The sequence below is a fragment of the Aptenodytes forsteri genome, unplaced genomic scaffold, assembly GCF_000699145.1.
Source record: "Aptenodytes forsteri isolate BGI_AS27 unplaced genomic scaffold, ASM69914v1 Scaffold119, whole genome shotgun sequence".
NCBI lineage: Eukaryota > Metazoa > Chordata > Aves > Sphenisciformes > Spheniscidae > Aptenodytes > Aptenodytes forsteri.
Genome location: NW_008796165.1, coordinates 133,738 through 145,660, shown reverse-complemented (window position 1 = coordinate 145,660; position 11,923 = coordinate 133,738). Strand labels below are relative to the sequence as shown.

The 11,923-nt window shown below is 37.9% G+C and overlaps 1 protein-coding gene across 6 annotated transcripts in view; it reads left to right on the top strand.

Annotated features, from left to right (window-relative positions):
• Positions 1-11,923, top strand: part of ADGRL2 (adhesion G protein-coupled receptor L2) — a 166,519-nt gene that overhangs the window by 102,731 nt on the left and 51,865 nt on the right. For all 6 annotated transcript variants that reach the window (XM_009287235.2, XM_019474161.1, XM_019474160.1 and 3 more), the window contains one exon: positions 10,744-10,853. In XM_009287235.2, the coding sequence (XP_009285510.1) occupies positions 10,744-10,853 (110 nt within the window). The remainder of the gene's footprint in view (positions 1-10,743; positions 10,854-11,923) is intronic.

Sequence of the window (11,923 nt, the reverse complement as noted above, 5' to 3'; positions counted from 1 at the left end):
TCTCAGAAGAAAAGAAAAGATTTGTAGTGAGTACCCTCAGACACATTTTAATAGGAAATGACACCACTGTTACAGAGTTGACTAAAGGCCTCCCAAGGGACAGCACTTCTGGAAAAAATCAGCAGATGAAATACGAAAAGTTGTAATTTTATTATTAGTTATTGGTTAAATATATATAACTTTAAAGCCATGAAATCCACATTAAAAATGATGAGTAAACGGACCGTACCATCTTGCTAGCAGATTGTGCTTTAATAAATCTCATAAAATAACCAAGTTGTCTTTTGGCCTCTTGCTCAGCATTTTGCTTTGAGTTCTGTTGAGCCATAGAAATGAGTCACTCCGTAGCCCTGTGGAATTGGTGGATGTGCAGCGGTGGGCACATGGCCCCTGTTGATGAAAATTATAACCCAAGAAGGGGATATTCCCCAAGGCAAGTTTACAAAAAACAATTTATTCTTTTTCACCCTGTAAAACTCATCTTACATGCAGGATCTCTTGCATTATTACAAACTCTAATCCTCTGAGTGGGTAATTAACGAACCAGAAAAACCATTTGTGGAAAGAAAGAGCCATAAGGGTGAAAAATATTTCTCCGCTGAATGATCTTTAAGGAGTAAATAATTACAAGAGTGAGAGGTTTGGGATGACCAATCTAAATCTGAACATAATTAGGATGAACACAGTTTGAAAATCGAAGCAGTTGGCATGTGCAACAATTCTCATATCAGAAGACTAATTAAATATTTAAAAGCCCAAAACCCCTCACTATTCACAGAAAAATAACCTGCCACGAAAGGGTCTGTAACTTTGCAGATAATTAGGAAGGGTTACAGGGGGAAAAAATCACAGATTGGCTCCAAGGTTCTGCAAGGTCACGTCTTATTATGGTGTACCTTTTATATGGTCTGATAACAAGTTTCTTGCTAATTTAATCTAAGTAGGGCATCCCATAGCGATTTCCCATTTCCCTTGTTAAAAATGTGATCATTTTTCAATATGCAAACTGCAATAGGTGAACATTTTTATAAATAATTGCTCCTAATTGATACAGGCTATAATATTTTTAATTATTCAAGGGGAATGCATGTGTTAAAGTTCAGTTAGGGTTGCCCCCACCACACCCCCCCATTTGAAATTGTCCTCATCCTGTCCATTGTAGAGGGAAACCAAAGGACCCTATGAAATCATGTTGCCTCGGTTGTCAATTCTGTAAATTAATAAGTCTTACTTTCATGTTAGAGCTAAGATACATTTATGTTGAATATGCATTTCTGCAAACAGAAGAGCTGTTTTAAACTCAGGAGACCCATAGTGAGTCAAGCTGAATTTGCATTGAACTGACCTGGAGGTCCAGTCGAAGGGTGAACATTAAAAGTGTACCAAGGCTTCTACATTTCAAAAGTTGCAGTAACAAATCATACCTGTCATTTGAAATACCTTATTTTAGTAATTAAAGTGGGTGATTTTTTAAAATGTATTTAAGATCTGTGCAAATTAACGTGATGGATAAAGCTACACATTTTCAATATTGTAATTCTTCAAGTTACTCATTTAATAATGACTCAGAAGCTGTCTTAAGTTACATAACTTTTAACTACGTTATGAATATGCTGCATGCCAAGCCATGGATAAAAAAGATCGACAGTGCTGCAAAAAAGAGTTTTAAAGGGTTTTGGCTGTCATCCTATGCTCTCTACCTGGGAGTCTCTTCTCCTGCAAGTCTGTTGCAGCGTTATGCCTAAGGATCAGACACTGTGCTTCAGGATTTTCACTTGGATTTTCTATACGCTCTGCTCCAGCTCTGTGCCTCAGAAATAAATGCCCCTTCGTAAAGCTCTGGTATTATTACCCAACCCTATGTTTCTCCCCTGAAACCTGCTCAACCCACAAGGCGTGATGCTGCACTCACACACTCTCAGTGTGAATAATCTGTGTAAATTGCTCAGATATTACAATGCTGCACTGCTAAAGTTTTCATTAGTAAATAAGCACAGCTGCAGGCTATTTGTTTTGTCTGAATGATGAAACATTTAATTGGATCTTTTGAACTGATTACTTTTCAGCAGTGCGGATCTGCTTGGCTTAGTTGGTGTACTAAGACATACACTGCCTGTAATCCCATGCTGCATTTTGCTTGCAAATATGCACGCACATAAATAATATGACAAGATTATGAATATGACTTTATTTTCATTTCTTCTTCTTCAGGTGGGGTCACATTAGAAACATTTTCCCTAAAAAGCAGGTTTCTTCTGCTTCATACTGTGACAAGGCTTGGGTTTGGCTTGCACCTATGCAAACCTCACCAGGAGATTGTTCCGTTTACTTTGCACACCTTATTGCATCTTTTGATATCTAGTTTTCCTGTCCTTGCTTTACAGTCAGCTCCTCACAGGCTCTGATAGTTCTAGTAGGCCTTCCACATACATGGTAGAAAGTAGTGGAGATAGAAAGATGGGATTATAAAAGCACTTAAAAAATTACCGAGAGAAGGCAGGAGTTACGTATCCCACTGGAATCTACATTTCCTTTTCCTTTTTCTTTTTTTTCCCCTCCCTATTTTATCTGATGCTTCAGTTTCAGGTTAATAATAACCCCATAACAGTAGTGTTTACACCAATAAACAAAGTACTGAAAAAGAATGAATTCTAACAAGAAAAAAATATCTCAGCTTAGATGTGAGTAAGTGAGAAGATTCGTCTTTTTAACAGTGACTGCTTTGAACTTAGAGAATGTGAATACTAAAAGGCAAATGGGTCATAATTAAATATATAAAAATTGTAAGAGGTTGAAAGCAAGAAATACTCTGTTAAATTACTTTGCCATACAAGTCTGACACACATTCATTGATAGTGAATCAAACTGGGTAATCCTAAGAAAGGGCCTGTGGGAGTTGCGTATTTTCTGTTGTGTTTTATAGTCTATTTGGAGTTTTCATCCTTAATGCGTACCCTCAGACTCCCACAAGATTACATTGTATAAAGAAAACACAATTAAATGTTATTGCGTATTTATTGGGCAAACGGAAACAATGCTATCGTGCACCTTCTTCTACAATATTAATTATACACTATGTAGCTTCCTTATGTCATGTTTACTCAGTAATTAGGAAGATTCAACAAATCATCAATATTATATTTAAAAAGAAATTAGAAACAATTTTCTCAGCCCCCCCCCCCCCCAATATTTTTCCTCTGAAGCCACCAGGTTTATTGCTGTAGTGGTCATGTTGCCAAGTGCATAGAAAATGCCAAGGATGGCTTGTGAATTTTCAAACCAATTTCTAGCGTGCCTTAATGCTTTAGCAGTCACAGGAAGATCTACGATGTTTAGACACAATTCTTATGGCCAAATTCTGCTTTCATACACGCTCATGTATCTCCCATTTTTTTCTTAGATTATGAAAACTACCACCACAGCACACTAAATCTGTTTTCCCTTTGAGCTAGGTAAAATTGGTGCTATTTTTGTTTGCATGCTCGTTCCCCCATAATAGTTTTAGGGATTCTAACTTGAAAATAACTTTTAGAAAATTCTATACGTGAGTAAGCAAAATTGCCAGTGTGGCATTCTGGTTTTTTTAAAAGCCAGTTGCAAGATTACATGTCTGTCTTCAAGGAGGCATGGCTCTGTAGGGATGTGTGTGCTCACTCTTTCTGCGTGGGTAGGGTTGTGCTACTGCGGTTGCTGGAGCGCTACGGATATTGCAGTGATGGCTGGCCAGTGCTGCTTCAAAGCAGGGCTTTATAGCAAGGCTAGGGTTTTGTAGCAGGTCTTTTTTTCAGTCTTTGATTAGGCCCAATTTGCTAACTCATTAGGTTTCAGTATGTAATAATGTATTTCTTGTGAGGTGAATTTGAAACTCAAAATTATTTAAAGGAATGTATTTAAATTCTATCTACTGTGGTATGTGCGTGTGCATACGTATGTATCTATACACCCACAAAATAAAATCTCTGTTCTCTGGCTATTTTATATGTAAGTTTTGTACATACTTTCTAAGGCCAAATTAATAAAACATAGCATTTAAGTAATATCTGACATCTTCATACATATGTAACTTTGAGTTTAATAACAGGAGTGGAGGTCTAGTGAATATGCATACAAAAGCAGAAGCACATCTCACGTGGCAGTTGTAGACCATTAGGAATACATATGTAAAGACAGCCATTTACTCTGGGTAAAAAGGTTCAGGAATTTTTCAATTTAAAATACGCTGTTGTTAAAAGTCAATACATGACGTGTAGTCATCCCACATTCTCATCTCTTTTTACTCAGACTGCAGCTCACCCAGGGTGAATAAGGAACAAGACGACCATATGGAGTATGTGGTGCTACAACTCAGAGTTTACATGCTTCAAGTGGTGTTTAAGCAGGTTGCTGCAGGCGATATGCAGGAACATGTCATCATGCTAGCTTTTAAGTATTTAATCAATATGCTGAAAGAGAAATATTGTCAGATCTGACTTAAAAGTTTCAAAACATACCAAGATAGATTTTTTTTATGTATTGACAATTTTATTAAAAATGAATTTTATTTATTAAATGTGGCTTTATACTGTATCTTTTTTTTTTCTTTTTAAAGTGAAGTGCGCATGACTGTTTTCTGTGTTTGCCAGTTTTACCTTACTTAATGAAACACGGCATTCACAGAAATAAAGCATTAGGAATACGCAAAATTATTTTGATAGCCCATTTCTGGCTAGACATTAGCTCGTATCCTTTTCCAAATAACATTGATGTTTCTTTTATGTTACTATCTTTGTCAAAGTTATTTATGCAAAACAAATTTGAAGGGTAAATTGTAATGTGGACATAACTTCTTACATACCTGTGCTGGTTTTGGCTGGGATAGAGTTAATTTTTTCCACAGTAGCTAGCATGGGGCTGCGTTTTGGATTTGTGCTGGAAACAGTGTTGATAACACAGGGACGTTTTCGTTATTGCTGAGCAGTGCTGACACAGAGTCAAGGCCTTTTCTGCCTCTCACCCCACCCCACCAGCGAGGAGGCTGGGGGTGCACAAGGAGTTGGGAGGGGACACAGCCGGGACAGCTGACCCCAACTGACCAAAGGGATATCCCACACCATATGGCGTCATGCTCAGCATATAAATCTGGGGGAAGAGGAAGGAAGGGGGGGACGTTTGGAGTGATGGCGTTTGTCTTCCCAAGTCACCATTAGGTGTGACGGAGCCCTGCTTTCCTGGAGATGGCTGAACACCTGCCTGCCGGTGGGAAGTGGTGAATGAATTCCTTGTTTTGCTTTGCTTGTGCGCGCAGCTTTTGCTTTACTTACTAAACTGTCTTCATCTCAACCCACGAGTTTTCTCACTTTTATTCTTCCAATTCTCTCCCCCATCCCAGTGGAGGGGAGTGAGCGAGCGGCTGCCTGGTGCTTAGTTGCCGGCTGGGGTTAAACTGCGACAATACCTTAACTTTGCAAACCACTTCAAAAGGTACTGTGTGTATCTTTGTGTGACTGATGTGACTTACCCATAAAGATGACCTCTTCCCTCAGTCAATCTGTTCGATCCATGTAATGCTAACGTCTTTCCAGAATCTGCTTCTCAGATTCCAGTACTTCACTTTCTGGTCCAGTCATGATACACTGTGTTTTTCATTTTAATGCTGGAGTATTTGTTCAAGTCCATAGATCTTGCATTTTTAATCTTCCTTAGAACAGTGGTGAATAATGGCCCTTGGCAGGAGATAATGAAATTTTCTTAATTTATATTTTCAAGCAGAAGCTTCAATTGAAAATGGCATCCTATGGCCTGGAGACATAGCTCTAGTGCAAGTTTCAGGGGAGCTGTAATAATAATGCAGTGCCAGCGGTGACGGGGAATGATAGGACAGTGAAGAAGTAATTTAAGAAAGAAAAGAGAACGTACCAAAGCTTTCTTGTAGCATATCTAATGATCTGCTGAAGATTCCCAATAGCTTTTGGAGCATGACAGGAGAAACTAATGTTATCTTGCCAAAACAGAAGCCCCTGCTTAATCAGCAGAACAAGATTATTGATTAAAACACCTCACACAATAGATTGCACATGGAATCTCATCTCCATACATTGCACGTGGAAAAGTGCAATAATGAGCATAAAATAATAAAAAAAGAGCAAAAGCAATTTGTTGGGAATTGTACAAGTCAAGATTAGAGTTGAAATGCAAACAAATTATCATGGAAAGTACAGCTGTCCTTAAAGCTGAGCACAGAAGGAGATGGATGCAGCACGGACATGGCTACATCGTGAGCAGAAGATACTTGCTAACAGCCCTGCTGAAGCTGCTTTACTTTCCTTTTTCTCTGTATTCATCTGAAATGTGAAAGGGCCATTCCTCATTTGCACAGTCTTCTTCCTGAGGTGAAAGGAGTTCAGACATTGTACTGTAACTGTTAATTAAACACTCCATTTGATTTTCAGATTACTCTAAGTGATGCATCTGCATTATGAAAATGTAACCTTTCTTCATTCATACTAAAATACTGAAGAAACGAGTGTTAGAGTACACAATTGCTCCTTGCATTCATGAGAATAGTGATACTTCCTACATTTCCCCTTGCAAAACTCCTGCTGCTGCTAGCACAGGAACCTGAGTTATCATTCCTTCAGTGCTACAGTTAGTCTTTTCCTAACTAGGGTTTCAAATTTAATTCATATATTACCTTTCCTAAATCAACTGTTATTGAGTTTGTATAGAGTTCTTTGCAGATCTGCTTTATTTCCTTGTAAATGACAAAGTCATTGTATCATAAATCTTTGTGAATATTGTGAATGTCTTAGGCGTGAAGACATTCCTCGGTGTGAGATCATACGAATTTTAAGATTGTACATAAAAACCTGAGAATTTGAGTATTTTAACATATGCTAGGGAAGTATGCAGTTAACTAGATTACAGAACACTTAAATGGTACTTAAAACCTATAGAAAACTTAAACACTAGATTACAGACCCTGAAACACTAAAGTATTTGTGATTTGACTTCTTAATTTGCAGAAATTAGAGCTGGTTTGTATCATGCCTTCAGCTGGAATAATTCTAAAAGAGTTTGAATAGATGGACCGAACTAACAGTGTATTGTGTAGAAAAAATAATGTTGGTTAAAATGAATGAGGGACTCCAAGTTATTTGCCAGTTAAGGTTTTTGGGGTTTGGATTTGCCCCCCCCCCCCCGATGATGTCTAGGCCGATTTTGCAAATCGCCAGGAACTTTATTTCCACTATAGTCTTCTTTTGGAGAATCCCATGAAGTGGCCGCACTCAGAAAGGGCTTGCCCATTACAAAAAGGAATGAAAATGGGTCACGGGATTGAGTTGAAGGTGTAACAGTGTAATATCCTCTTCATTGGGCATAGTGTTTCTACGTGTAAAGGTTTCTCAAAATGATGAAGCTCTGCTATGGCAGTGATGCAGTAGCGGCAATAATCTGTAGCCGTGTAGGATAATCTGCTGTTTAGTGCTATTTTATGGAGAGTGGAATATCTTTTGTCCAAAATACCAGACAGAATTCAGTGTTTCTTGTCTTAAAGAAGCTCAACTGAAACGTTTATCAGTTTGTAAAATGGTCTTTGCAGACAGCAGCAGAACTGTAGGCCAATAACTAATAGAGAAGTTAGTATCCCTGGTTCTACAGGGGAAAAAAACCAACAGTGCAGCAGACAGAAGACTTTCGTTTATGCAGAGTATAAATCACAGAAGTGTAAATTCCCTGAATTGCTTGTCTCAGAACTACCTCTACGAAGTCCACTTACTCTTCATCTCTTCTCTGTAACCCATGAATTGGATTGACAGCTGCTGTAGTTGCTGTCGGGTTTTTGTGAAGGTTTCACTGGAATTGGAATTTGACCACTAACTATGTAACAAATATTACCTGAAATTTCCATTTTTTCACATGTGAATATCTTAATCAAGTGTCTTTAATTTGAAATCTTGGAAGTGCATGAAAATCAGAACCTTATATGAAAATTACTCATGTTTTATAAAATGCAGCCAGCAATGCAGCAAAATCAGTGATGTGAATGTAAAAAGCTACAACTTAAAGCAAATACTTCTATTCATTCAGTTATCCAAGTAATTGCACTTCTTGGGGAGGTGGTGGTGGTGTGCTTTGTAGCACTGCTGTGTACTGCAGCAGTGGGCATAGCTCATTGGTTTGGAATTGGGGTCTCCTTCATTTTGGCCAAAGGTGAGAAAAAGGTGACCATATGCTCAGCAGGTGAAGCCTTGCATAAAGATATAGTCAAAAGTTTTTAGAATGCCAACAACTTCCTCTAAATGCCACTCAATGCCTGAAGTTTGACGCTGGCACTTACTGCACAAAGAAAAAAATACTGCATTTTCTTCTGAATTATTATTATACATCCTTTTGGTACAAGCTAGCATGAAGTTCCTCTCGGTTTCCTGACTGATGGCAACATTATGAGTCTTTCACTGGGGGAAAATGAAAGAGAAGAAAACAACTTTTCATAGGGAGACAAGAGTCCATCTTTTTCAGAAGATTTACAAATACTGCTAGTAAAACTTTTTTTCCCACAGCTACATATGACCTTCATCAGTTTCATTCTCAAGCAGTTTCTCCCAATATGTATCCGTTTTATTTTGTAACAAATCAATATTTCTCTCTTAATTGCTGCTCATTCAAGTGTAAAATGAAATTTTCATACAACTCAAAGCTGTGGAAATCATTATACTGAATGATGCACTACACAAAGTCTTTTTGTAGGAATTACTTTGGCTTCAGCATAAGGTTTTTACTAAAGAAACAGAAAGACTTTTAAAGAAATTAATTATAAAATCTTACATCTGAGGTTTCTCATGCTGGTTAGTCTGGCCTGAGGTGTGGGGCATAAAAAACCCCTTACGGGGCTTAGAACAGAGATACCTTTGAGGTTTTGGGCCATATTGCCTTCTCCTGCTTCTACAGCCTCCTCCTACACAACACACAGAAGAGCAGCTCTTTGACCTTCGTGTGGGTACAAAAAAGTGGCTGTATTGTATGTTTTCAGTATTACAGATTCAGCACCATGATTTTCTCTGCACGTTGGGTGCACATTTCATCACTTCAGCATGGGTCTGAAAGCCATTGGATGTGTCATACTCGTTCCAGACTCCCTAATATACTACATGAGCTGTTGCACTGAATAATAGTGCTGTTGGGAGTGGCGCGGCGTTACCTGTGTGCTGGCTGTGCAGGGACCTGCCTGTGCTCTCTGGAAAGTCACTGCCACAAGCAGCGCAGAGGTGACATGCGAATTCCTCACCATCTATCTGCATCCAGGGTTGTGTGTATATACAGAAATCCCTGGCTATTTCCAATTAGTTCTACAATTATAAGCCTTATGAGGCTAGAAACAGGTAGCTTAAAAAAAGGAAAAAGAAAAGCAGAATTAACTAATAAAGTCAGAAGAGTTGTTGTTCCCGAGTTTGCTCAGCAAGAGGCACAGTATGCCCTGACCAGCTCTGTGCTAGTTTGATTAGTATATAAAAGGGAACGTGATTTATATCAGAGTTCTTCAAATGTGCTTGCTCTACTTTTTATGAGGTAGCGTGAATTATTCTTATACCTGTTGGCAATGTACAGCTGTGGAAAGCCGTTGATACAAGATAGGTTATTTTAGCTTGGGATGTGGTATTCAGGGAGTGTGGGAAGTAGTAGGGCAATAGAGAAGTTCATGTACAGCTGGAGTCAAAGGCTAGACTATTACTTAAGTTCAGACTTCTGTTACTCAGTTTGCTGACAAACAAAACTAACCCCTAAGAAGATCAGCCAAGCTCTTTTTCTTTTAGTCACCAAACTCCTTGACCTTCTCTTTTTTTTCTTCCACTTCCTTCTATTTTTTCTGTATTACATTCTGACCATCTCTTCAGGATTAGGTGATTGTTTTTCCACTTCCAAGCTAATTTTTTTTTTTTCCTGGAAAAATGAATAGTAGTCTAAAATCTCTTGATCATTATTATAAAAAAACCTTAAAAATCCATTAAATTCAGTAGACCCTTGGGGTTAGGGGCATTGTAATAAAGTTGTTCTTTGTATTAAAATGCATTTGCTTCCATTGTTAAGCAAATGAGATAATATGTTTCAGTATTTAGTCTCCTCTAAAATACATTTTAATTCATTTTCTTGCAATTCTTCTTTTTAACTGTTTTTCTTATTTCCTCAGACGGTCATCCTTTACCTCTTCCTGTAACCTAACAGAGGAAGTTTAGAGTCCACCAATTGCTCCTAAAATAATTAAAAGGGAAATGCTAATGCTCTTTGTCTACAATAACTCTTCCAACCAAAATAATTTCCTTGAATCACAACAAAAATCTGAGATGCAAAACCATTCAGCAGTATGTATATCTCTAAAGATGGAAGGAATTGTTCATTTGTGTTATTGTACGTTATTCAAAATTACACATTTTTTCATTTTGTATCATCTTTGCATTTTGCTTTGATTTTATTGAACAGTAGTATCAAATCAGTATATATTTGGGACAGCTATATGTACCAGTGGAAACAAGTGACATCTGAGATAACATCAGTCTCCAAATTTAAAAGTATAAAGCCTGAACTGAAATACTGTCTTGAAGCCTTATTTACGGACTTTGAGTGATCTAGTATTAATTAACTTTGTTGTCTTACAGATTGGACTGCCCAAGTGTGAAGAGAGTTAGCACTGCATATAGTACTTTAGTATGAACTTGCAAATTAAATGTAATTTTAAATTAATTAGCTTGCTTTCTTTTCCCATTACAGGTGCAACAACCGAACACAGTGTATAGTAGTTACTGGGTCAGATGTGTTTCCTGATCCTTGTCCTGGAACATACAAATACCTAGAAGTTCAGTATGAATGTGTTCCTTACAGTAAGTATAATCTTTTTATTCTTGCTCACTTCCTCTGGCCTTCACAATTAAAGCTGGAGTGCTGTTACATGAAAAAGAAGCATATGTTTATGGCCAACGGACCCATTATGCATGCAGAGCACTTGCAGACTAGGGCCTCCAATTAGCTTCACGAAGTGTGGAAGGAAGCCATGGTGTGATGCTGGCCAAGTGTCTGTCTGTGTTCTTAAGTGTTTGGCTTTTAAGGCTACTGTTTTTCCAGAAAACAAACTCGAATTAGCTATTCAGTAGGCCAGATAGAAATTTGTACTTTTGCCCGCTACCAGTTGCTGACAAATTGGCTTGGCTCACAGACTTCTAAAGCAGGAATTGACTGCAATTTTAATCATGATCTACTTGAAAGGCTACCTGCTGTTGTGGTGACTTTGGGTGCACAGCAAAACCCAACACTGACACTCCGAGGCAAATGCCCCAGTTGGGGGACATTGTAAGAGGACTTTGTGCTTCAGGGGCACATTATAAGTGAACGCAAATTCAGAGTGAATAATTCATCAATAAGTTACTCAAACTTGGTTCTTAAAAGCAATGGGGAAAAGAGTGAGAAAGAAATGTTCACTTTTAATGTAAAGAGAAAATATGAATTGTGCCTTGAATCAACTGCCAAAACAGAATTTTTCACCGAAAACAAAGTAAATACTGAAATCATATGGAGACAGAAAAATTTGAAGTTACGGCTACTTCAGCAGTTTTGTACAATATTCTTTCTAATGCCAGAATTCAGTAGCTTTAGGCATACTTCTTATTTCCTTGCAATAATTAATGCTTTTTTTCATTGACATGTATGCATGTTTATAAAAGTTCTGCAGATTCGACACTTTTAACTGGTTTTGCTTTCTTGTAAGGTCATTCTTTGCAGTGACTCCTCCCTCGTCCCATAACTCACCAGAGAAATAGCTGTGTTTGCAATGGCATTTGAGCAGTGCACTGATCATTCCCTTAAGTTATTATTAAGCGTGAATTTCTTGATCTGCAGTAATCCTTAACCAAAGTCACATTTTCTGTTGGTACAGGAAACAGGCCAAGTCTGAGAT